The sequence below is a fragment of the Ciconia boyciana genome, chromosome 18, assembly GCF_034638445.1.
Source record: "Ciconia boyciana chromosome 18, ASM3463844v1, whole genome shotgun sequence".
Lineage (NCBI taxonomy): Eukaryota > Metazoa > Chordata > Aves > Ciconiiformes > Ciconiidae > Ciconia > Ciconia boyciana.
Window position 1 is genome coordinate 6,427,691 of NC_132951.1, and position 24,204 is coordinate 6,451,894.

The 24,204-nt window shown below is 48.2% G+C and overlaps 1 protein-coding gene across 2 annotated transcripts; it reads right to left on the minus strand.

The window, feature by feature from the left end:
• Nucleotides 1-1,881: 1,881 nt before the first annotated feature.
• On the minus strand, nt 1,882-23,464 carry USP20 (ubiquitin specific peptidase 20). 2 transcript variants are annotated; one of them, XM_072883438.1, is made up of 25 exons: nt 23,308-23,464; nt 22,244-22,282; nt 19,657-19,771; nt 19,210-19,263; nt 18,452-18,514; nt 18,173-18,304; nt 17,494-17,590; nt 17,234-17,303; nt 16,541-16,654; nt 15,335-15,413; nt 13,543-13,984; nt 12,461-12,598; nt 11,072-11,184; nt 10,449-10,621; nt 9,872-9,966; nt 9,268-9,301; nt 8,757-8,802; nt 8,299-8,479; nt 7,713-7,839; nt 7,429-7,598; nt 6,719-6,800; nt 6,233-6,341; nt 5,760-5,862; nt 5,423-5,494; nt 1,882-4,370 (listed from the first exon to the last, which is right to left on the minus strand). In XM_072883438.1, the coding sequence occupies exons 3-25, from the start codon at nt 19,735-19,737 to the stop codon at nt 4,210-4,212; spliced, it is 2,736 nt and encodes a 911-aa protein (XP_072739539.1). In that variant the 5' UTR covers nt 19,738-19,771; nt 22,244-22,282; nt 23,308-23,464; the 3' UTR covers nt 1,882-4,209. The 2 variants fall into 2 exon arrangements, with proteins under 2 accessions (XP_072739539.1, XP_072739540.1); XM_072883439.1 differs by lacking the exon at nt 22,244-22,282 and having other exon boundaries at nt 23,308-23,463.
• Between the last annotated feature and the right edge of the window lie 740 nt (nt 23,465-24,204).

A 24,204-nucleotide genomic window follows, 5' to 3' on the forward strand; every position in this document is an offset into this window, starting at 1 on the left:
TAGCAAGTAACGCATTTGTGCATGCGTGCACATCCACGCGTGCGTGAACCTGCAGGTGGATAAAGACAGTAACGTTCCCCTTCACTGGATAATCTGAAAGCCAGATGCCTTTCTGTAAGGATATTTACAGTTCCATTTTAATGCGCAGGGTTGGTGAATAGTGTGTGTGTGTCTCGAGCTGAGACGAAAACCCCGGCTAGCTTCTGGACAGCTTCTCCATCGCCTCTTAGTCCAGTTCCTAGCAAATAGCCTCATCTAGGAGCCATGAGGATTTGCGGTTGTGCAGCTCATAGTAGGTGACACCTGGCTGATAATTTCATTTGAAGCGGCTATATAGCGGGGTTTTTTCCTAAGATCAGATTGCTTTTTTTTTTTTTTTAAATAGAATTTCAGTTGTTCTTTGCCAGCACTAATTAACAGCCCAGTCAATTCAGGACAAATCAGTACTGTTTATGAAACAGTCTGCTAGTCTTCACATTTTTGGGCAACAGTGAATAGGAGGGGGTGTCCGTCTGGCTCTAACTTTGATTTATCTTAAGCAGTATTAGCATTGCTAACTTTAAATAGAAACAGCACAAGCAAATGAGTGAGTGAGGGCTGGAAGCTGAAGCCAAGCTGAGCAATAACTGGGAAGAAAATAAAATTAGCTTTACATATGCCGGCTGTGACGCTGAACATGTCCGAGTGTACGGGATGCTGTGTACTTTGGCCATTCAGGGGGGTGGAGATGAGCCACCGGCACCAGTGGGCTACAGAGCAAGGCTGCGGCCTCGTGAGCGAGTGCTCGTAAAGCTGCGGGGAACGTGTGCGTCCCTGGGCCCCGCACCACCGCAGGAAGAGCAAATTCCCCTGTGCGTGGGCTGAGGCGTGCTGCATGCACCACAAGGTGAGAGCTGGTCTGTCTGCTCCCCAGGCCGCAGTCTGGGCGTGCGGGGAGCCAAGGGAAGAGCAGCGGCTCCTGTAAACTGGACTCCCCAGTACTCCCAGAAGACTGGGGGGAGGGAGCAGATAATCTAAATACTGAGGTTAGCTCCATCAGTCCAATGCATGAATAGTTCTTTCATCTCTCCTTTTTTGCAATCATTAGCAAGGGACCTGATAAAATAAGGGGAAAATGAAGTGATTGGCAAAAAGAACCGATAAGAGTTCAGCCGTGAAACGTAGCTTGCGGGTCCCAAAGCTAGCCGCCTTTGAGATGCGTGCTCAGAAATACCGTAGCTGCCGACTGCGGGAGTCGGAGAAAAGCAAGGCTGCAGCCAGACTGCAAATGAAATATAGCTGCAGAACGAAGCTTTGAGTGTTTTAACGGACAGAGGGTAGCAAAAAGTACAATTATGGTTTTGCCAGAGCAGGGCTAGAGCTGTTTGTCTAGACACTGAATAATCCCCTCCCTAGGGGAGGGTGTTCGTTAATGTCTCCTGGAATGTTACGAGCTGTTCCGCAGTTGCTGAGGTGACGGGGTTTGTTTGCGAGATGCAAGTTTTGGCGGTTGACTCCAAGTTGCTAAAGAACAAGCTGCGCGTTCTTATTAACCCAACGCGAGCTCTATTTCTTCAGATATTTCAGGCTTCAGCTACCATGGTGTCATTCACTGCTCTGGCAGAGAACTGTTCCCATCACCCGCCTGGTTTAGCAACTCACAGGGGTAGAACGTGCTGGCAGGAGCACAGCGTTTCCTGGGGCCTCGGTAGCAAAGCTGCTCGCACGTGTTACCAGGGACGTGGATTATATCAGTAATGACATCTTTAGCCACCAAACAGACTGACAGAAAACTGCACAGGCTCCCTTCTAGAAACCTAGAACAGCTCAATGAAACTTCAGCTACTTCCCTTGCCAGTTCCCTTCATAGCCCTGACAGTCATGAAGAGCACGCGAGAGAAACTCGGCTGGGAATGAAACACGCAGAGGAAGTCTTTGTAAGCAGAGACTGAAAGGAGCAGGCGCCCTCCTCTGATGGGCACGCTATCATTTAGTGGACTCGCTGCTGCTCAGAAGGATCCGTTACTGCGAGGCCTCTCAGCAGCAGGAAGTTTGGAATTTTTTTTTAAATTTTTAAATTTTTTTTTTTCTCCATTAACACCATAAGCTGCCTGGACGCTGTCAGACCCTCTGGCCCCGCACGGCAGGCAGCAAGTCATGCGACTTGTTGAATGCACATGTATTTATTGTAACACATTTTCAGCACAAAGTATAACACTTAAGCACAGGAGTGTTATTACAATCTGTACAGCATCCTCTGAACGGCACAGACGACACAGACATGCAGCCCTACAGGCTCTGCAGCAGATTGGAAGGCGGCTGCAGTGGCTAACAAAGACGGCTTAAAACAATGAGAAATCCCAACAGTGGCTCATTCTCTGACCTCCCCTCGGGCCTGGCTGGGTATATACAAGCATCCAATAAACAGGATAGTAAAATTCACATGCTGAACCATTTACAGACACTTTTTTAAAGAAGAAGTTGCTGCTTGCAGCAAACATTTGGTCTAAAAAAAAAAAAACAAAACAAATCTGAAGGCCACATTTTTCTTTCCAAATTCTCCTCTCCTACACCCTCTCCCACTCCAAGTCATCTCTAAGTCAAAGAGCAGCCTTTGCCTCCCCCCTGCCTCCCTCCCTCTCTTCCAGGAGGGGCTCAGGAGGTCCCAGCCCCACGCTGAGCCTGGGACCACCAAGGCCAGGCTTGATGCTGTGGAATCATTCAGGTTCCAGCACCGTGAACACAGTTTGGTTCCTCAGCCTGTGAGAGGCCGCCTCTGCCGTGCTCCGCTTCCCTTACGTCGCACTCAAACGCTTGCAAGGATTTCACTATTGCCCTTCTGGCTTACGAGATGAATGAAGAATTTTTAAGAACAGCCCTGCTGCGAAAAGTAGTGTTTAGCCTTTTTTGTCCTCATTCTGCTCTCCTCTGCCTGCTATTGGACGCTCTGTGGCTGCGTTAGCAGCAGTAGATTGGGGAGCAAGTTATTTCTGTTCATTAAATGAGCCACTGTGCACACAAATGATGTCTGTTGAGAAGCTGGAATGACCTCAGCACACCGGTGGGGGCTTGTTTGCAGAAAGCAGCTCATTCCTAAAGAGCTGCTTCAACAGCCTGGGGCCTGCGCAGCCAGGCCCCTTCCCCAGCGCTGAATTATGCCCCGTCCAAGGGTGACCCATCTGACTAGGCTCTGTGCAAACCAACGGGCTGCTCCTCATCCTTCACGCACCCTTTGCTTCTCGTGACAGATGTGGGGACAGACCTAGGCTTACAGCAGGGGCAGTCTGAGCGCAGGGTTATGAACCAGGACTCCTAAAGTCGGCCTCAGAGCTGTCCTGCGACCCGCTCCAGCGAAGCCTGCCCATTAACAGCTCTGAGTTTAAGCTGCTCGTGTGGCACCCCGGGAGCTAAACACCTGGAAGGCTGCATCCCATAGCTACAAAGCTGCCAGGAGCTTTAGCGGGAAGAGTACAGTGGGAAGCCGTTGGGAAGGAGGACTCCTCTTCCAGCTTTGTTCTCTGAAAACGTGCTGAACACATGAAATCAGATACAAGGAGAAAAAAATTCTGCAGGACCATGAAGGTGTGGCTTTAGGGGCTAGGGGAGAAAGAAACGGCCTCTTTCAAAATTTCCTAAGTGATTGCAACTGAATTTGCAAGAATTGGATAAAGAGCAAAACTAGGAAGTTTGACAGCTGTGCACCACCAGCACAAAACTACTGGGAGACCTTGTGGCTTTAGTCAGCTTCAAATAACAGGTTTCTCTAGTTGCAACACTTCCCCCCCCTCCCCCGGAAACATAAATAATGTTTCATTATCTTTATACATGTGAGTTTAAAAGTGCCAAAAGCAAAACCTGCAAAGGAACAGAGACTCAGTTCACTGGGGGCAAGCTGGGAGCACTGGTTTCTTGTAAGCAAACAAAAGGGAGAGGGCCCAGGTCAAAACACATCCTAGTGACGTTTGGCTGCAGTCTCGTACCACAGCTTTATCCAGAGATGGATTACAGAGAAGCTGATTTTCTCCCAGTCTTGCCCAGCACCACCCCTATGTTCAAAGCCACGTGAAAGGACGGCGGAGGAAACCTGCTTTCCCCAGAAGCGGTGGTGGGAGCTGCACGCACCTTCGAGTACCAGACAAAGGAAGAGGTTTGACTCCTCAGGATTCCCCAGCCTTCCACCCCTACACGGACGTATCTGTGCCGTACCTTCCCTGCCCCGTCCCGCACAGATCACACAGCCCGCGTCTCTGCTTCAATCTTCTGCTCCCCGTGCAGGTTTTCCAGTTCTTGGACCTGGGCCACGTTTTGTCTGATGGCAATCTCTGGGCCCCCTCCGTACAGCGTGCTTAAATAAATCCATGTCTCCTCAGAAATCTGCCCATAGTCAGCACCTGAAAGGGACAGCAGCAGGAGTCAGACGTGCAGCCGGTAGGCCCTTGGCCTGTGCGGCCGTTGGAGGGAAAGGTTGGTGCACCACGACACGAGGATGTCCTCTCCAACCACCTCCCTCCGCACAGGCCCACCCCCAGGAAAAACGAGGCACGAGTGGTTCCTACGGCCGCACAGACCCACCCAGGCCCCCGCCCCGCTGGCAGCTCCGCACGGCACCGCTGTAGCCACGGCGGCCCCCAGCAGCCGTGCCACCCCGCAGTGCCACCTGCTGCTGCTGGAAGCCACCGGGGCTCCACTGCAGGGTAGGCGACCGCCATGGGGTCACTTCTTCCTCGCCCTGAGAGGCACTGAGCAGCAAGAGCCCATGATACCAGGGCCTGCCTGCCCCCCTCTCACGCACAGCGGTGAATGAGCTCTGAGAGCCCAGGGGACCTACAAACGTGCACCGATGCCAGGCAGTTGGGAGAGACTGAAAATGCTGCCTGGGAGAGACTGAAAATGCTCCTCCAAGCTGTCCTAGGAGGGACAACTTCAGGTGGTCAAAGCGCAAAGCAGGGAAAGCAGAGAACTTTGCCATAAAGGTTACAGAGGAGGAAAGCAGAAGGGGTTGCTTTGAGAGATAACCAAGATACAAATGCAATCTTCATCTGCTTGGCAGGAGAGCCCAGCGAGGACAGCACAAGCAATGTTATTTCACAATCTGGACCACAGCAGATGCTGAGTAAAGACAAGTCAGGAGCGAGACAAGATCAAAGCTACAACGCTGGGCAAAGGCAAGTGGTGGAAGGGGCCTGGGGAACAGCAACAGCAGGAGATGGGGGGCTGCAGGCATCACTATAGCGAGTCACATCAGCAAGCTGGTCATGCAGGAGCTGCCAGTGGAGGACTGAGATGGCTCACTCAGGGCAGTCAGCACAGGGATGTGCAGAGAACTGACATCCTCTGCAACACCATCTTGCTCTGTGACCGCTCCACTGTGGACAGCTAGATCCAGCGGAACATTCTCCTTCACCTTCTAGGAACACCACAAGACAGCAAGCACAAGCCTTACCCTGCTTAACTTGCACGTGGCCACCTGCTTTTGTGAGTGCAATCTTGCTGTTGTCAATTGGTCCAGGAGGCTCTGTAGGAGAACAAACATGTCAAAAACCATTCTGCTTTCCACGCTGCCACCAGATTCAGCTTATTTCCCGAGCTAGTTCTCTTGTTATTTCTGTCCTGCCCTTGGGGACCTGCAGGCAGTCTGAGTGGCTGGTGTCTGAACTTCGTTCAGCCTCAAGTCATGCCAGTCCGGTGCGGTGCTCACTGAGGAGGTGCACCCAGCAAACAGACTTGTTTCCATTCTACCTCTCACCCCCGAGAGACTCCAGAGGTCTCTGGCTTCTTACCGTTATCCTTCCCCTTGACAAAGGCTTCCCACTCACGGAACCACTGCATGCTGATACAGTAGATGACGCTTGGAGACTCCTCTGCCTGGAAAGCCTTGTTCAGCTGGGAGAGCAGAGAACAGAGACATGCAGGAAGGACTTAGTTCCGTTAACTGTAAGGCAGCCCTGCCGTTCTTCAGAAGACCCCCATGTAATTCCACCACCTTCCTCACAACCTCTTCCTGCTCACTAGAGCAGGCAGGAGACTAGGGTGGTTTCAAACTTCGTGTCTGCATGCAGCCACGCACAGCATTATCGTGTTCCAGCTGCCCCTCCCCATGCCATTCGCACTGGGGAACCCCAAGGTCAATCTCCTGGCCATGCTGTAGATCATGTTCTGGAAAACAGGGGCAAGAGTTTTCCGCTGCCTGTGACGGGTCTCCATTTCCCACCTCTGCCCTTTGCCGTTGCTTCCAGATGCTTCCCATACAAACCTTGATGAAGGTGTCGATCTCAATTCTCCTGCGTTTGGCAAGTGCTTCAATCTCCACTTGGCAAATCGAGCACACGTACAGATGGTTCACAGCAGGGCCACCCCCGAACCTGAGCACAGGAAGAGAGGGAGGGGAATGGAGAGCTGCAGGAGAATGGAAGTGCTTCCCAGCCCTGAATCCTACAGAGATGGATTTTTATACTCCAGAGACTGATGAAGGAGGTGCAACTGCAGCTGTTTTCTGAATGGAGAGTACGGCCCTTCCTCAACACAGTGAGGGTCACAACATTGCTCTGGGACAATGCATTGATACAGCTCATTTTGCTTTAGGTGAGGAGGCTCTACCAGATACAAATCTTTGCCAGTCCACACCACGTACTGCATGCCTTTAAGGTGCCCTGGGAAGGGATTATGTCTTGGTCACTGCCCAAGGTGGGAAACAAAAACCAACGCTCATTGGCAGGAAGAATGAAGTGGCCATATTCACCTGTTGTAGAGATACTCCCACACGTTCTGGGGCAGAATCACAACCAGGTCATCGATGTAGTGGTACTTATTAGGAGGGATCCCTGTGGAGGAAAGGCAAGAGGGGGAGTTAACCAGGGAACTCGTTATTGCTGGGCAAAGACACAAATAACAAGAGGCAGATCTTCCTTGCTGAAAACTCCCCGATGCCCGAATCTGCTTCCTCTGCTAATGGAAGGCAGTCAGTTCATTAATTGTGGAGGTTTCTCAATTCATGGCCTCAATGTCTAATCAAGTGCTTCATTTCCAGTTGGTGATTTATGAACACGAGAGCTCCCCAGCATGACAGATGAAGAAGCAGAACAGTAAAACGTGGTATCGGCTCTCTTCAGTAGTGCGTGCTCCATTCTCCATACAAACACTGAAGGCCAACCTTGCTGACAGGGTAACACAGATAAATGCTGCTTTATCTGCTTTCTACAGGTTTGTTTTTAAAAACAAACGGAAAACTAAAAACTGTTGTTTCCCAGCACTACACATCCCTCCGGGCCTCTGATCAGCAGGACAATGGGGTAATTGTCTCATCTCTCCCTGAGCGGGCTGGAGTTTCTGCCAAAGGAGCGGCTCCTACCACACCATACACTGTATCAGGACTACAGCTAGAGATTTTTTTCTGAAGCATAAAGGTATAGCCGAGAGTTGCTATTCCCAGGTCCAGCAGCGCTGCCTTACCTCCATGCGAGCACAGAAAGGTGTGATTGGTGATGGGACCAGGCTCAGCAAAGGTGTTGAATTTATTGAGCCACTCTCGAGAGATGTAGAACTGCAGTAAACTGTGCTCCTTCATGCTGGCAAGGGACACAACTTTCTGACGCTCTCGCACAGCCTCTTCACTGCTTTTCCTTAAGTAGGGAAAGGAAGAGAAAATACACGCTTCCTGAAAACTTAGTTTTCCAAACACATTTCTAGGTATTCTGCAACCAGCAAGGGACTGCTGCATCCAGGGCACTGCTCACCTGTAGAACAAGACATAGGCTTCTGCATTCTGTACCACGGTCTCATGGACTTCAGTGACATACTGGTCATCAAACTCGTACCACTGGCCATTGATCACGTTCTGGCAGTACGCTATGTAATGCCCACCTGTAACAGAGAACACACGACACTGCTGGGATTCAGAGTGCAGACAGAAGTCAGGCCTGGGATAACGTCAGCAGCACAAACAGGATTAGCTGCTGGCAGAGAATGGGGAGAGAGCCAAAAAAGAGGCATAATTCCTGTTCAGGCAAGCTTTGGGGAGCCTGGCACTGTCACCCTGATTTGCCTTTCTTGGAAAGGGCCTCTCAGTGAGACTGAATATCAGGAAAGGGTTTGAGCCAGCCCAGTGGTGAGGCTGAAATAGCTGCAGGGGATCTGTCAGAAGCTGCTCGGTTCACTTCTCAAAGGGCAGAGGCTGAGCGAGCCTGGGAATGGAGGGGGCAGGTCTTACACTGCACTCCACCCCAGAAGAGGTGTTGGCTGGTCTTGGAACACGCTTCTGCCTTGCTCGTGCTCATCTCGTTCCTGTTCACCTCTGCCTGTACTCACAGAAGAAGGACTTACTGCCTGCTGTGCCATGGTGACAGATGACCGACAGGAGATCGTAGGTGGTGATCTGGGAGACACACTCCTTGGCTAGGAAAGGTCGCAGATCCAGCCCTTCCAAGGGGAAGGAGACATGACTGTTGATCTTGAAGGAATACATCACCTCATGCCGGAACCGTTTCAAGTGGATGCAAAGAATCTAAAAGACCAAAGACAGAGAACACCAAAGCGCAGTTTTGCCATGGGTATTCTGATCCAACAGCACATCTCCGTGCATCTGATCTTTGCAAGACTTCTTTGCCTGTTAGCCATGAATCCTGCTGGCTCATCAGCTTAGAATGGGGAAGTCTCTTCTGGTCTAGATAGAGGACTTTGCCACCATAACAAACTGCTATTTCTGTTCTACCTCTAACCTCCTTACCTCCTCAGTGGCTGCTGAAAGAAAACTAGGAAACAAGGTGCTTTTTTTTACTCACCTCTGGTAGCCGGAGGACTTTGCAGTACTTTACTCCATTCCGTAGTCTGAGGAAGAAAAAGAAACTAGCTGTGAGAAATCTCTAAAGCAAAGGGATGCCAAAAGGCAAGACTGGGTCTTGCTCTGGCTGGGTCTTGCTCACTTTGAAATTCAAGACAAATCCTGAATTCCAGCAGCAACAAATTCAGGCTCTTTGCAGCATCCTTCCCAAATGAAGCATGGCATCAGCAGTCTGTCATGCCTCTTCTTTCTAATACAATAGCTCCATTGCTGCCAAGCTACATCCCTGTTCATATCCTTCTTCCTTTCTCTTCCCTGCAAAGCCAGCACTTTTCCTATCTATCTGAGATCAGTGACCTCTCAAGACCAGAACTCTAACTTAAGGCAAAGTACATTTTACATGCCACTCAGCAGAAGAAATGTCCAGGCAGAGGCCATAGCAAAACGTTTGACAGCAGTACAGAGAAATAAAGTTCCAGAAATACAACACAACACAGATAATGCAAACTTACTTTTTACACCGTTCACAACTGTACATGTTGTCCCCTGTGGACGAAGAGAAGAAAGCCATTATGCAGTTACTCAGAGCACGCAACACTGGTATGGCTACATTTCCATCCAGTGCAGAGAAACCAAGTTAAGTGACCTCTTGGGGAAGCCAGGGTGAGAAGAGATCAAAACCAGCGCTTCTTTCAATAAGTGTAGGCAAAAAAGAATGCCATCAACTAGCAGAAAAGTATACAACTGCCCACCAACACAAGTGAATACAGCAAACTGTTTAAGTCCTCTAGAGCTTATGGAGTGGATGGAGAAAGCAAAGAAACTAAGAAGGCGAAGGAGCCACAGCACTCACAAACAACCAACAGCCACGTCTGCTCCTCGCTGAAGACACTCTCACCCAGATTCAGAATGAAAAAGCAGCACCCCTGAGCAGGTGGGAAAACTCGCTTCTGCTCAGAGATGCGGAACTGCCAACTTTTGGTACTGCCAGTCTCTGAGTGACATACTGAGGCAGGATTTCCAGGAGATTTAATCCGCCTCCAAAATGCATGTGAAACACTCCTCCATGCCGTTTTCCTTCTTTTGTGCTGTCAGACCCCACTGAAGAAAACTCACCCTTCAACTCATCTGCTGCAAAAAAGGCAGCAAGGCAATCCTCCAGCGTCACAACAGGACCCCAAAACCAGCTAGGAATACAGGACACCACAAATCTGCAGAAGAGAGGGGATTAAGAGAAAGAATTATACATCAAATAGGTGGACGTTTTGGCATACAAAACCCCAAATGGATGATGGGTTTCCTTCTAGCTGTAGGTCCTAAGCTCATCACACATCCCAGACGAGCAGGGAAAGCATGATTTCTCTCAGCTGATGTTCCTACTGGGATTGCTCAAACTGGAAATGATTTGGAAAACTACACCAGGAATTAATTTGCTCCGGAGGGCAAGACTGAGCTAAAGGCAGAAGTAAGTGAGGGATTATCAGCTGCAGAAGAGATCTCAAGGTGTATGACAGAACCAGAGGAACAGTAGCAGCTGGTTTACATTAAAAGGCTCAAAGACCTGTGAGGTACTTGTCATCCAAGGAATGGGTACAATTGACATTCTGCTGTAAACACCACAGGTTAGGGATAGCTGCCTTCCAGCACTGCAGGGCAAACCCCAGAAAAAAGAGGTCCTGCATAGGGAACACACCTCCGGATATACTCCATGATGAAAGCAATCCAGCCTTGTGAGGCATAGTTGTCCCCACATGCCCCTGTCTTAGCTGGCACGTTTTGGTAGATGGCAGAGTGCAGCTTGGCCAAGTCCTCCTTCCCTGGGATTGGGAGGGACAGGTCCTGGAATGTCTCCACTGTCGTAGAAACCTGGAAATATCCAAGAGGAAGAGGTCTGAGTTTCCTGTGGGTGTAATGGAGCTGGGACCTGACCTTCATCACCTTTTATCACTGCTTGGATTTTGTCTAGGCTAGAAACCTGAGCTGGCAGTAAGAGCAACTCACTCTGGCTAATTATTCTTCACTGCTGTCAGCAGGATGACTTTTGTCATGGTTTTTGTAGCACTGGAATCAGTTTTCTAATGTGAATGTGATATTGCTAGGCCAACTCAGTAACACAGATAAGCAAACAGACCCCTACAGAGACATACGACTTCCTGGCATGGCAGGTTTCTCACACCTCCCCCACCATCCACCTATCATAATTTTAGCAGGCCTACTGCATCCCACGGCGTTTGGAAATGGGAGCACCATTTCCTAAGGAGAGATCTACAAGCTGGAAGACTGTGCTCTTTGACTGACAGCCACCAGACGACTCACTCTGTCGCAGGTGAGGCACTGCACCAGGCTGAGAATGGAGCCATCGAAGATGTCAGAAATCACACTGCGATAACGAAGTTCTTTCTTCTTTTTCCCAGAAGCCTGCATCTGGGCTGAAACACAGACAAGGAAGCTCCATCATGTAGCAGCTCCTTCCCAGTCTCCTGTCTCAGTAGGGTCATGCAGCCACACAAGAACACGGGACAAGTGCTGTCCTGCATGTTCAGACACCCCTTGCATGCCAGTGAGACAGTGGAGCCCGTTGTAAACTGACATGAAGAACGCTGCTGCGTCGCGTGGTACAAGGAAGGGGGAGGTAGCCAACTGAACCAACAGAAATGTGCCAGCTCTCAGCAGGCAGAAATTGTCTTACTGGAAATCCTGTTTCCATCCTCTTACTGGAGGTTTAGAAGCCTGGCCCTGCCACAGAGAGTCCCTGCTTTTCTGAGGTCTTGCAGCATTTTGCTCTAAGCTTTACGCTTTACTTCCTCTCCCCCCTCACCTGCCTCTGTACTTTGTCCTTTTTTTTTCCCCTCTGACATTTACCACGTGTTCCCCAGGTGTCTTGCACTGGAGAGGACTCTCCACAGCAGGGACTGGCCAAACACACAGTTTTGTTTCATAACAAACCCTCTTCCCCACGCACACGTGCATGGAGACAGAGTGCTTTTTATCCGGCCAGAACATCTGTGGCTGTGCTGACCTCAGCCAAGGGGCTGGGACACAGTTGAGGAAAGAATGCCATTACTGAACAGCTGTAGGGACAGTGCTATAAGCACATGCCGTTGTGTTTGCAGACTATGCAATGCTGAGGGATTTCGATTTGCCATTTGCTTGGGATGAAGAGACCAGTTTGATAACAACAGAAGCCAGGCTCCACTCTGAAGCCTAACAATGCTCCCAGCGCTGGATTGACATCTGCAGCCTTAATTCTATTATTGTGAGCCCAAGATGTCTAAGAGGCAGGAAGCTCTCTCTCGGTAACATCGTCTTACAGTTCTTTGGCCCACGTGCTATGAAATTCAAGTCTGGCAGACAAATGTTTACACATCCCCACACTCCCCTAAAGGGACAGAGCTTGTGCCTGGGACTTCATAGCCATTTTATGAATAACAAACACAGCATGCAGATGCAGACATGGAAATTGTTTCAGGCTCCAATATAAGAGCATACTATAACATCTGTTGTGCCCAGAGCTTGACTTTAGCTGCAGGTTTACTGTAGTCTTTACCTAGTACTATTTTAGAAAGCACTGATGTCTAGGGGAATCAGCACTTCTTATGACTGTTAATCAAGAATCATGTCGGATTCCTTCTCTCTTCTGTAAATTAACCCCTCCTCCTCTACACGCTCCCCCCTTTGCCTCCCAGCATCCACTCTTTGCCCTACCTTTTTTGAGTACGTAGGAAGGTCCAAGCCTGGCAGGACTGGAGCGAGGCGGACTGCTAGAGAGCTTGGAGTGCATTTCATGATGGACTGGACTGCAGGGGCGTGAGGAGCAGCGCACGTAGGCATCATTGTCAGGTTCTGTTTGGGAAAATGGGGAGGGAGGAGAGCACTGGTCTGAAAACCCCAGTTACGAAAGGCAACCCTACTGCAGTCAGCGTCAGCCCAGCTCTGCCTTCCAGCACAGCATCTTTCCCAATACACACAGTTCAGTGTCTGTTAACTCTCCTGCTTGCAGAGGTTGGCAGACAGAGCTTCCTCAATGCATGGATAAGAGTGCATACAGAGCTATACTGAACAACTAATAATTATATATATATATATAAAAAAAAACCCAACAACCCGCCATTTTTTCACACTTATGACTAATTAGGTTTTACAGCTTGCTCCTGTATCCCTAATCCACATAAACAGCATTGCTGCCTTCAGTGCCAGTTGGCAGAGTAAGACTCTTATATAAAGAAGTGTTGAAAGATCGGATATGTTCAGTTTGAGGTGACTCCACACCTACGTCTTAACTGCTGCTCTTTTCCCTCAGACACAGAAAGGCACAAACTGTGCATCTCCCTTTTCTCTCTGCAAAGCCCACAGTCCAACATTAACAAATACCTTCTTCCAAGCCTTTTCCACAGCTAATATTTCCCCAGGCCAGCCTATCAGATAAAGCAATGTACACATATAAAACCTTTTTCTTAAATTAAGAAAAGGCATAAATACAGCATTTGTAGGTTTGGCAGAGGCAGCTATCACTGCCTTCAGGATGTAGTTTTTGCTCAGTTCTGTAGCACTTTAGCCTGGCTAAGCACCTCTCTGGCTCACACATTACGTTTTCTTACAGAAGCAATTGTGCACAAAGACAGAACTACTGCCAGGGACGCTGAAGAAAGTCTTGGATGCAAAACCTTTTGAAACCCATAGAAGGAACAGTCACATTATGTGTTGTTTGCCACTGCACTATAACACTGTCCCTGCATAGGATGGTAACATGTCTTCTCACAAATAACACGACTGGAAGAGGTTTATACCTGGTGTCCTACATGGGCTGGCAGGACGGGGAGCTGGCAGCATCTCAGGTGAGGCTCTACCATCAACTGGCATCATAGTAGTGTCAACATCTGCATCCTCATCCACCTGCTCCGAGTTGCTGCGCCGATGGCCACAGGAAAACTTTCTGTCCTTCATCCTCTCTTTCTCGGAGATCCCTCTCCCTGCTTCATCCTGGATCAACAACTCTGTCTCTGCCAGGGAGCTGCTGCCCATGCCCCCTGTGGTCCGACTTTGACCATCTCCTTCACCCCTGTCACTGCTTGAGTCACAGGAGAGGAACTCATCCTCCGAAGGACTTCGGTCACCCTCTCGCTTGTCGTCCTGGTCACTGGTATCCAAATCCCTTGTCTCTGCAACAATTGGTTCCTTCAGTTCTTCGTGAAGCTGATCCATCAGGCACCGCAGGAACTCCTGAGTGTCCTGAAAACCACAAGTAATTCCATGTTAGTATCCATCCAGAAATGGGGCAAATGAGAGGGGCAAAGAAGAGATGGCTCCATTCACAGCCTCTTTCAATGCTGCCCACAAAGGTTAGCGACCTCTGCAACACAAGGAGACCCTACTAAAGCAGAGAGAGGACCGTGGCGACGTACCAAGAAACCTGTCTGCTACATAAATGTTTTTAACGCCTAAATGATAAAAGGCCCAATTTTTATCTGAACATCTTCAGCTGAAAGACACTGAAGAGCCAGACAGCAGCCGTAGCATGCAAAGCATGAGCTTATTTATCAGGGGTTTACCACTAGTAAGAGGCGAGAGACGAGGAGAAGCCTAATGAAGACAGCAGGCCGTAGAGAATAGACTCTTACCCACAAAACAAATTTCATGAACACTGACTTCTGCTCATGGCAATCCCTCTCTTAGAGAAGGCAGATTAAAATCTTTAATAAATAGGGAATGAAACCAGAAACCAAAGACTATACAGTCTAGGTGCAAGCTCCTACATTCATAATACATGGTAAAAGAGCTGATACATTGGCTTCAAAGGACCTGCTGGAAAGCGACTTGGTATTTTGACAACTCCAGAAAGTTAATTATGATGTTTCTGTTATTTTATGGAAGTTTGGCTTTTAGCCTGCCCTGTCTTCCTTTCAAATTTATCTCTTTACAGCTGAGTCTTCCAATCCAACGTACATCACATCAAAGATAAATACAGAAGTTCTTTCATTAATCATTATTTGTATCCTCTGTTTAGATTTCCTGTCAGTATCACAGTTTAGATGTACTGTCACTTCTCTTGTAAATTTTCTAATCATAGTTTGATGTTTACATTTTGTTCTAAAGAATAAACACAAGAGAGACGCTGATAAAAACTTCAAAGAAAAAAAAGGATACTATCTTTAAATAAGATTTAGTTTGCTGTAATTCCCCAGAAAAAGAATATAGAACAGTCATATCTTTAACTTTTTAGTACAGGTTTATCCAGGTTTCTCAGCTCTGACGTGAATAAATTAACACCTAACTCTCATACAGCATGTATCAGTAGATCTCAAAGTGCTTTATAAAGGAGGTGACCATCATAATTTCAGAGGTGAGAAAGCTGACACAGGAAAATGCACTGATTGGTACCAGCAACCCAGAGGCAGAGCCTGGAACAGAACCCAGGTCTCCTAAATCCCACCCAAGTGCTCTATCAGATCACTAATACTGACACAAAATGGGCACGACCCCTGAGTTCAAGCTCTTCCTTCTGAACACAAGCACCACTGCTGCAGGAAGAAAAATCCCACCATCTTTGGAATAATGGCATGTTTTTTTTTGAGGCCCCACCTGCTGTGCATAGCCTCGGAACATGGGATTGACGAGTTTAATTCCATGGGATAGGCTGCTTGGAACAACATAACTCGGGCTGTTTAGATATGGAGGGAAAAAAAAAAAGTTAGTTTGCTTATGAGGCCTGGAGCCAGTTTATCTAATAAGCCGTAGAACAGGGTGTGGTAACTAGTTAAAGAGGACAAATATAAACATGCACCTGCAAAGCCTGGGCATATATTTCTCTACCAGCTGGATGACATACAAATTAAGAGACAGAAAACATCTCACAGTCATTTCAGTCTATCCTTCCAGAGAGAATCTTCCCTAGAGCACATTTAACTTAAAGCTCTGTCCACACTTTGAATTGTCTCAAGTGATTCTTTCCAGAGCAGGGTTTTGCAATTAGTTACTTGGTTTGATTTTGCAGCACCATGTCTGTCTCAAAATCTGAGTGGGCTGGCCACCCAGTAAATGAGGTAAATGAAAATCAATATTAAAATGGCATTATATTGCTTCAAAGTCGACAGCCTCCTCTTCCAGAAAGACACAGTTCACTTTTGCTCTATATCTTACTTATCCCCTTGTTAACAACTAACGTGAAACAAACATGCAATGCCATTTAAATTGAAAGGCATGCAATGCCATTTTTCAATTGATTGCACAGTGCAGACATCTTCAGATTTAAACAGAGCTGCATTATTTTACACTGTCCTTTGAACTGGTCTAGAATTTGAACCAATAGTGAACATTTCCCAAAACGTCACCTGCATTTTCCACTCTTTTCAGTAAAAATCTCTGTATCACTTTTTCCATCCAAATCATCAATCCCTCTGCTAATCAAGAGCAGTGCAATTCAGTGCTGGTTAGTTCATGCAAAATACTCAGAAATGGCCAACAGTATTCCCTTACTCCATCATTTTTTCTTCATTGCCGACAGGGAAGCTATTTATATTAAAAAAATCTCTTCCTTTCTAAAGTTACAACATTAAGCATGTATTCTTTTCACTGACATAAATATACCCATTTTATCACCAGTAGCAGGATATGAGATCTCCTAGATATGGGGGGATCCTCACATACCCATCTACAAAGGGTTTGAACTGACTGCCTTAGACAATGCACTTATCCCTGAAGATCGAAGTTCCTCATTGCTGATGCCAGACTTCAGAACTAACATAACTATGAAACCTGTCCAGATTAGATTAGGGAGTGACCACTCACCGTTTCTTATGCCAAACCTCAGACACCAACTTCTGGTAACTTTTGCACAGTGCTGGTTTCTTATCTGTACGGACCAGTCCACCACATTCCAGAAAAAACTGTGTGAGAGGTGGGCTACAAGAAAAAAAGGGAAGAATTCAGTGCACAGAAATTTCTCCTCCGCTTCTATTTAAGGGTTTATCAAAACTTAAATGCATGCCTTTTCGAAAGCATGCTTAAGATACTGGTTTTTAAATTGAGGGAAGAAGTGATTCCGGCTGCAGACTTGTTTCCTAACTTGAAACAAATGAAAAAGGCTGATCTGAATCTGTTCCCAGTATAGAGAAGAGATCCTGGAATTAGTTCTCAGCAGGATGGCTACAGAATATTTTAGGATATGGGTTGTTAGAATGATATCACTGGGGAGAATAAAGAGATGTGACATGCGATAAAAACATTTCTGTAGCAACAGAAATGACGAAGTTTTACTTCCAGCACTTATCTAAACATGAGTCTTGTATGTAGCCACGAGCTGGCTATTCGCTCAGTTTGCTACTGTAAAACTTCTGTTGCCCTAAACAAACACTAAATTTTTCTGCAGCTAGCGTGGCTGATTTCTCTTTGCAAGACTCATGAAGATGTCAGATCAGCAGTGCCACTTTTGATATTTAGTGAAGTCTAGTAAAGACTCTACTGAAAGGCCCTAATGCCTACCAGTTAGAGAGAGCCTGAAGTGCTGCATTCATGTAGCAGGAGTTCCCAAGATTTTTCATTCCAGTAAGGCCTAAAGCACAAACAAGAGAGGCATGAAACACTTTCCAGACGTACTGCTTTCTACATTCCTCCCCAAAGGAGAGGGAATTCAGCCCTTTCTAGGCAGTCTCCACGCTCTGCTCCTAGGAACCTCTCAGTGCAGGTCCTACAGATTGCAGAGTTACCCTCACAGCCCTTTCATCAACTTGATGCAGAGTTACCTCTTGGTTTCAAATCATCATCCTCTGATTCAGATTCGCCTTCATCAGCCACTGCAATTGGAACAGCTTTCAAAGGGTGAGCAGGCAATGGAGAATCCTAGATTAAAGACAGATAAATAAGCATCAGTGAGAGGCCTGCTTTAAAAGACATGTTGTGAGAGATATTATCTTACACACAAATCGAGCCAGCCTTTAAAAAAAGCGCACTGGAGAGAGAAGAACCAGTTGCACTGTCTACCTTTCTCATTAATGCAAGGAGGGAGTGGAAATAGTACCATTACTGCTTCCAGTGCACATGGTAAGAGAGGCATCAGGAATATGCAGCAGTGTCACAAGTACATGTGTTTCTGGTCTGGCAGCTCAAATTTCAATGGGCCATACACTGAAAATGAAGATGTGACAGCTGTTGTGGTTCCTCCCAGAAACAGATGCCCCATGGAAGAGGAAAGGTTAAAAATAAAGTCAAAATGGATATTCAAGTCATCTGGAAGTCTTCTTGCTGGGAGATCCTATAAGGCAAGGTTATTGGTCCTCTGGCTACAGGTAGCCACTTTCAGTGAAACAGTTCCCATCACAACAAAAGCCTGGACAACAGCAGAAACCTCTTGGCTAATTTTGCAACAGGTAAACAAAAACCCTGCCAAGTGCTCAACCCTGCCACGTTGTGACACAGACCCACCGGTTCAGTGAACTTCACTGGCGGTGACTGCGTGTGCGTTGCCAGCCGCTGGTCCAAGAACACCTCCTTTTCACAAGCGTAACACCAGACACGGAAAGTGGTCAGATTCACCGTCAGGTTGTGCTTTTTGGCCTAAAAATTAAAAGGTGAAATAATGAATCTCATTTGACAGCTGGCTCAAGCCAAAGCACTGGACTACCAGAATAGGGTAGAGGAGGATTAGTAATGGGAAAAATCCAACTCTCTCTGTCTTAAGATGAACAACAGAGAAAAGCTCACCTGTGCATGAAGTGTGCTGTGGTCAGCAAAGGACTCCCCACAACCAACATAAGGACAACCAATCTATTAAGAGAAAAGAGCAAAAGTACAATGGGCACAACAAATTAGACCCTTCAACAAAATAGTCTGCAACTCCAGTCCCACCAGCAGCTGCAACTTCAGAATTGATCTTGCCAGTTTTCTAACCTGCTTCTTATTCAGGGCCCAGAATAAGATGGAAAATTGGAATTGTTTAAGAAAGAAAACCTGGAAGCAGGTTTGCACCCATGTAAAGGCTCCATTCCAAGGCAATTGCTCCAGTGGGCAGCTCATTTGAGCAGTCTCAAACGTCTGGGCATTCCAGTGTAAAAATAAACTGCCCCTGCCCGCCCGCATGCCCCTTGTCATTCCTTTCCGCCTCGCTGCCCTGAGCAACGTCTTCTGAGGTCTCACACTTACAGCCTCCCTTCCCAGTTGCCAGCAGAGGCAGGACCCAGCCAACAGTCAATGCTGGGCATTTTATTCATTCCTATTGGGACTACCAGGGGGCAATCACCTACGACGACTGAACTGCTACATCTTGGCATATTCTGACGGTGTTAGCCTTTAGTCTAGGGAGTCTCTTCCTTGGAATCCATCAAAAAAAGGTGATAGTTCTACTGTGAACCCCCTCTTCACTTCCCACTCTTTTTTTTTTTTTCAGTACAATAATTTTTTTAAAAATTATATTAAAGAGAAGTCCCACCATATCATGCACACAAATAGCAAACCGTTTTTACCTGAAGACAAGCCCAGAGATTTGGTCCCACAGCTCCACAAGACTGGCAAGTTCCCTGCATATTCATGATAAAAGAAGGTTTGTTTGCTTGTTTGGTTTTTAAGTAACCTAGTCCTTCAAGAGTGGGAAACTTCTCTATAAGACAGGCCTCGCCAACCTGCAGTTCACAGTATTTCATTTCTTAATATCATACTTCCAATTAAATAAATGCTTTGCAGCGTTTTAGCTAAGTGACACATTTGAGCAGGATAAAATGACAGTGAGAAATACATCAGATGGGGTCGACAAAGGCTTACTTTATGGGATCTGTGCAGGGTACATCAGCATTGGAAGAACAGTTTCTGCCTCTCCTCTATGCAGATAGGCAGCATTTTCTTCAAAAAGCAAATACGCAAACCCATGCACAATAGCTAAAAGGGAAAGGACTGACAACCAGGAAACCCTGTACCTTGGATTTGAGCAGCAGATCATCCCTGGTCACCTCTCCTATGGAATCCAGGTGAGGACAGATGTCTCTTGTATCCCCCATTTTCACCACCGCTCACCTGTGGGGGGGTGTTTTCCTAGGACAAGAAAGGATAGTTCCTTTCAGTTACATGTCAGATTTGCTCTCACAGACTGTAAGAAGGTAAATTAGCATGTTTGGTATATTAGAGATTACGATACCCATCTTTAAGGTTCAGAGAGCAAAAATCTAAATCTGGAGTCAGTCATATTAGCTAGCACAGTTCTCAGCTGTCGTTGAGTGGCTGCGCTGTGGTATTGTAGGCAAGCGAGCAAGGCAACAGGGAGGAGAAGGAAACACATGAATAAGGCTAATAATCTGTACAATGAGGAATGTGCGTTCAGAAATGTAGGGAGGTGCTCAGTTTCAGTTTCAGGTGTAGGAATGGATTTGCTGTAGCCTCAACATAAAAACAGCAGTACAGTGACCCACTGACCACCCTCTTCTTAATTTTAAACTCCCAGGCTGTCTGGATCACGTAGCATCTCTGAATGATGCAGAGTCCTATAGCAATAAATAAAAACTCCCATTAACTCATATATGCTTTACATACATAACTTAACTGGTCTTGTATACCATGAATACTCTGTACTCCCTGAACCTGACTAGACTGATAAGCTACGCTTTCCCCCCTAGAAACTGGGTGTTGCCTGCTAGCTCAGCAGGTAGGGTGGGAAAACAACTGTGGTGATCTGAACTGACTTCCTCTTGCCAAATACAAACACGCAGCATGAAAAGATATAAATCTAATTAGCTTGTTTGCATGAAACTTGGATTAAAAGTGAAAGGGCGCTGCAGCCCAAGACACGAGTGTTTAGCCTATGGTGTCTAGGGGCTTCATGCTACCCATACTGTGCTGATCTGAATCTAACATTTAGTTATTATACTACTTTATCAAACATTAAAAATATGATTACTGTTGTAAATGAAGCTGGGCAAGAGGGAATTAGACTTAAATGATCTGTAACACAGATAACCAGTCTTCAGTCTCTGAGGAATTTACCATTTCATAGATAGATTTTTAACAATGTGAGCCACATAACTCTCAAAGACTGTACAAAATGCAACAACACACTGTTCCACCCGGCTCGTACATCCAAGCACTGCAAGTACAGTGGATTTCACAGCTGCATGCTTATGAGCACAATAAACACTTTCATGGTGGTCCATGGGTATGTAAAAGACTTTAAACATGTCTCGGTAACATGCAGCTATAAAAAAGGAGATTAAAAGAGTTTGTGTTTCTTAAGCATAGTTTAAGTAACCTCACTTGTGGCTGTTAAAAAAAAAAGAAGACAAGTGATATTAACAACATAGACCAGGATCCAAAATATTACTATTGGCTGGAAACAAAGCAGATATGAAAAGCCCATATCACTACAAAAAAGAAGTAGAAAAATCTGATGAACTTGACATTAATGACTCCAGCAGCATGGTTGCTACACTCTGTTGTTTTCACATTTTGAGGACATTTGAATTCCCAGTGTTACCTGGTCTGAATCACTGACAGTGGGGAGGAAAAAAAAAAAAAAAGATAAATGAATAAGCCATATCAGCAACACTTATCTTGGGAGCTGAAAAGCTTGCCTAGCACCTTGCCTTGGCAGGAGACAAACCTCAAGGATAATTTTATAACAATGTTTTTCCAGCACTCTTTAGAACAGAATAAACTGAACTGCAGGAGCAAAGCACAACTGGAGGGGGAAGAAATCATATTTGCCTGCCAGAAAACACAACAGTGGTTGTAACCAGGATCTCAGTAACCTGTGAAGAGATGCTTAACAAACAACTGAGCAATTTCATGCAGCTTCACAGAGAAGCAATAGTATCATGTAACATATGTTGATTTAAAAGACAAGTGACAAGAGCGCAGTATCTTTGACTAACACATAAAACTGGGACACTTTCAGGCTCCAAGTCCCTTCATCAAAACCAACCCCTTTTCCCAAATGCATCAGCTGGTCCAATTAAAAAAAAAAAAGGTATCAATGCCATGTTTGCTAGTTCCCCTTCCTTGATTTCTCAACCCTTTCCCAGAAAAGGTTTCCCAGAAAACCTAATAAACAGAATATTGTTTTAAAATTAACTCCAGACCCCTTCATCTTCACCAGCTTCAACTAACTGGGAACCGGTTTTGGGGCACGCTATGTTAAGTACTGTCTTGTGGGTGTGGACTGTTTTAGCGCGTTCTGTGGGACCACCCCTCTACTCAAAATTAAAACCATGCCTTTAAACTTTCCAGCACTGGGATGCTGATCTTCTCACCTAGGGCTTCCCTTTTTGAACAAAACAGGGAGAACCTAATTTTCGCCTCTCAGCCCTGCCTGAACGCATCAGAAAAGGTTCGAGTCATAACTGTTCAGAAGGAAGTATTCAATCCCTCCCTTCCCACGACTCTGCCCTAAGAGCTTTAGCCGGCGCACACAGCTCTCTAATGCTGCTCAGGAAACTAGGAATTTTAATAAAAGCACTGCCAGAAAGCTTAACCGTGCTTGTCAAAATGTACTGTGTATGATGGAAAAGTAGTTACCTTAAAACAAGTCCTTCAGCCTGTCTTTCTCAAGCACCGCTGTGGAAGAACAGTACACGAACATGTCAGAACAATTCCACGGTAACTGCAACCTACTTTCAGTTGCTTAAATTGCTGCCAAACCCAGTGTCGCTGCCTTCTACAGTAACACATTTCTCGGGGTTTTGGGTTTTTTTTTGCTTAAAACAACTGTCTGGTTTTGTACCAAAGCTAGAGCCAGCTGTCAGTTTCAGAAACATGCAGATTCACGGTCTGCGGAGTAACTGTTTGTACAAAGAAAAGAAATCCTAGCACTGTTCATCCACAAAACAACTACTAGGTCTGCTCGCTCATCTTGCATAACCTACCAAGATAAAGGAATATCTGTGGTTGTTCTTCGTGACATTTTATACTCGAGATACTGAAAAAAGAAATATTTACTGAACTGCCCTACTGACAAGGGAGAACCAGAAACCAGGCGCTTCTGACTCTTAGCTGAACGTTTGCACTGTGTCACGTATTGGAAAGCCAGGCATTTTATGTAGAACAGGCAAAGGAGACCAGGTTTTAACACAGATTTATTACTGGAGGTCACAATACGACGGTGCACCTAGAGATTTAGCTTTTAAGAAAAACACACTTTCGGGAACTCCCCCCTCACCCTGCTACATCGCTCCTCAAGCGCAGCAGACCCCCAGAATACAAACCCTCTCCTAACAGACGCTACGGGTGCTGAGCGTGAGTGAAGGTGAATGTCAACATCCCTGCACACCGCTGGATTCGGGCAGGACGAGCCACCGGCCGCCCCGCAGGGTCCCACTCCGAGGGTCGCAGAGGCCGCTGTCGCCCCGGGGAAGGCGCCAGGCCCTGGGGGCTGCAGGGCCGCCCCGCTGCCCGGGGACCTCGGGGGGCCCGGCCCGGAGCCCCCCGGCCGCTGCTGCTGCTGCATCATCCCCGGCCCTGCGCGGCGCGGCCGCCCTCCCCACAACACCGCGGCCGAGGCGGAGCGGCCGCGACGGGCCCCGGCCCGAGGCCCAACCGCCCCCCGGCCCCGCCGCCGCCCCCAGCCCGCGGCCCCCTCTCACCTGCGGGATGCTCGGGGCGCCGCCGCCCCCGCCCCGCCGCGGGGCTGCGCCTCAGGCCGGGCCGCCGGGTAGGCCGCGCCCTGCGGCCCGGCGCGGGGAAGGGCCGCGGCGCCCCGAGCAGCGCGGGGAGGCGGCGGCGGCGGCGGCGGCGGAGCGGCGGGCGCCGCGCAGGCCGGGGGAGGGGCGGGGGCCGGGCCGCGGCGGGGCGGGGCGGGGCGGAGGCGGGCGGCGGCGCTGCCCCTGCGGGCCCCGGGGAGGCCGTTCCGAGGGCTCCCCAAGCAAGAGGGCCCGGCCGGAGCCCGCCTTAGCCCAGCGGGCTGAGCTCAGCCCCCGGCCGCAGCCCGCGGCGGGGGGCGTGTGCTGCGGCAGGTGCCTGTGGAGGGGCGAGCCCCGGCTCTCCGCAGCCGGGGGACCCCAGCAGCACGGCCCGGCGGCGGGGACTCCGGCCGCGCGGGGGTTTGGCACCAGCCGGGCGTGGAGGAGCCACGTCCCGCTTGAAAGGACGGGTTTTCAAACACGAGTGCGTGACAAGCGCTTCCGAAGGCGCCTTCTCCCTTTGGCGTCCCTGGCAGGCACCCGCGCACGGCGGAGGTTGCTCTGCCGCGAGTGCGAGGAGCAAAGCGAGCCTCGTGCCTTATCGGGATCCCATCGCGAGAGATAACTCGTGGCTAGTTTCCCCGTTTTTCCAAGGAGCTCCCCGCGTACGTCTCCCACCGTGCCCAGCGGAGGCTGACGGCGTGCGGGACGGGGCAGAGCCACTGTTGCTCTCAGAAACGCCAGCGTTTAAGGATAACCGCATCGCTCGGCACACCGCCCCCGCCCCGCCCCGCCCCGCCCCGCCGCAGGGCTGGCGGGGGGAAGGCAGCTTCGAAAACAGCCCCCGGGGTGCACTTGGGG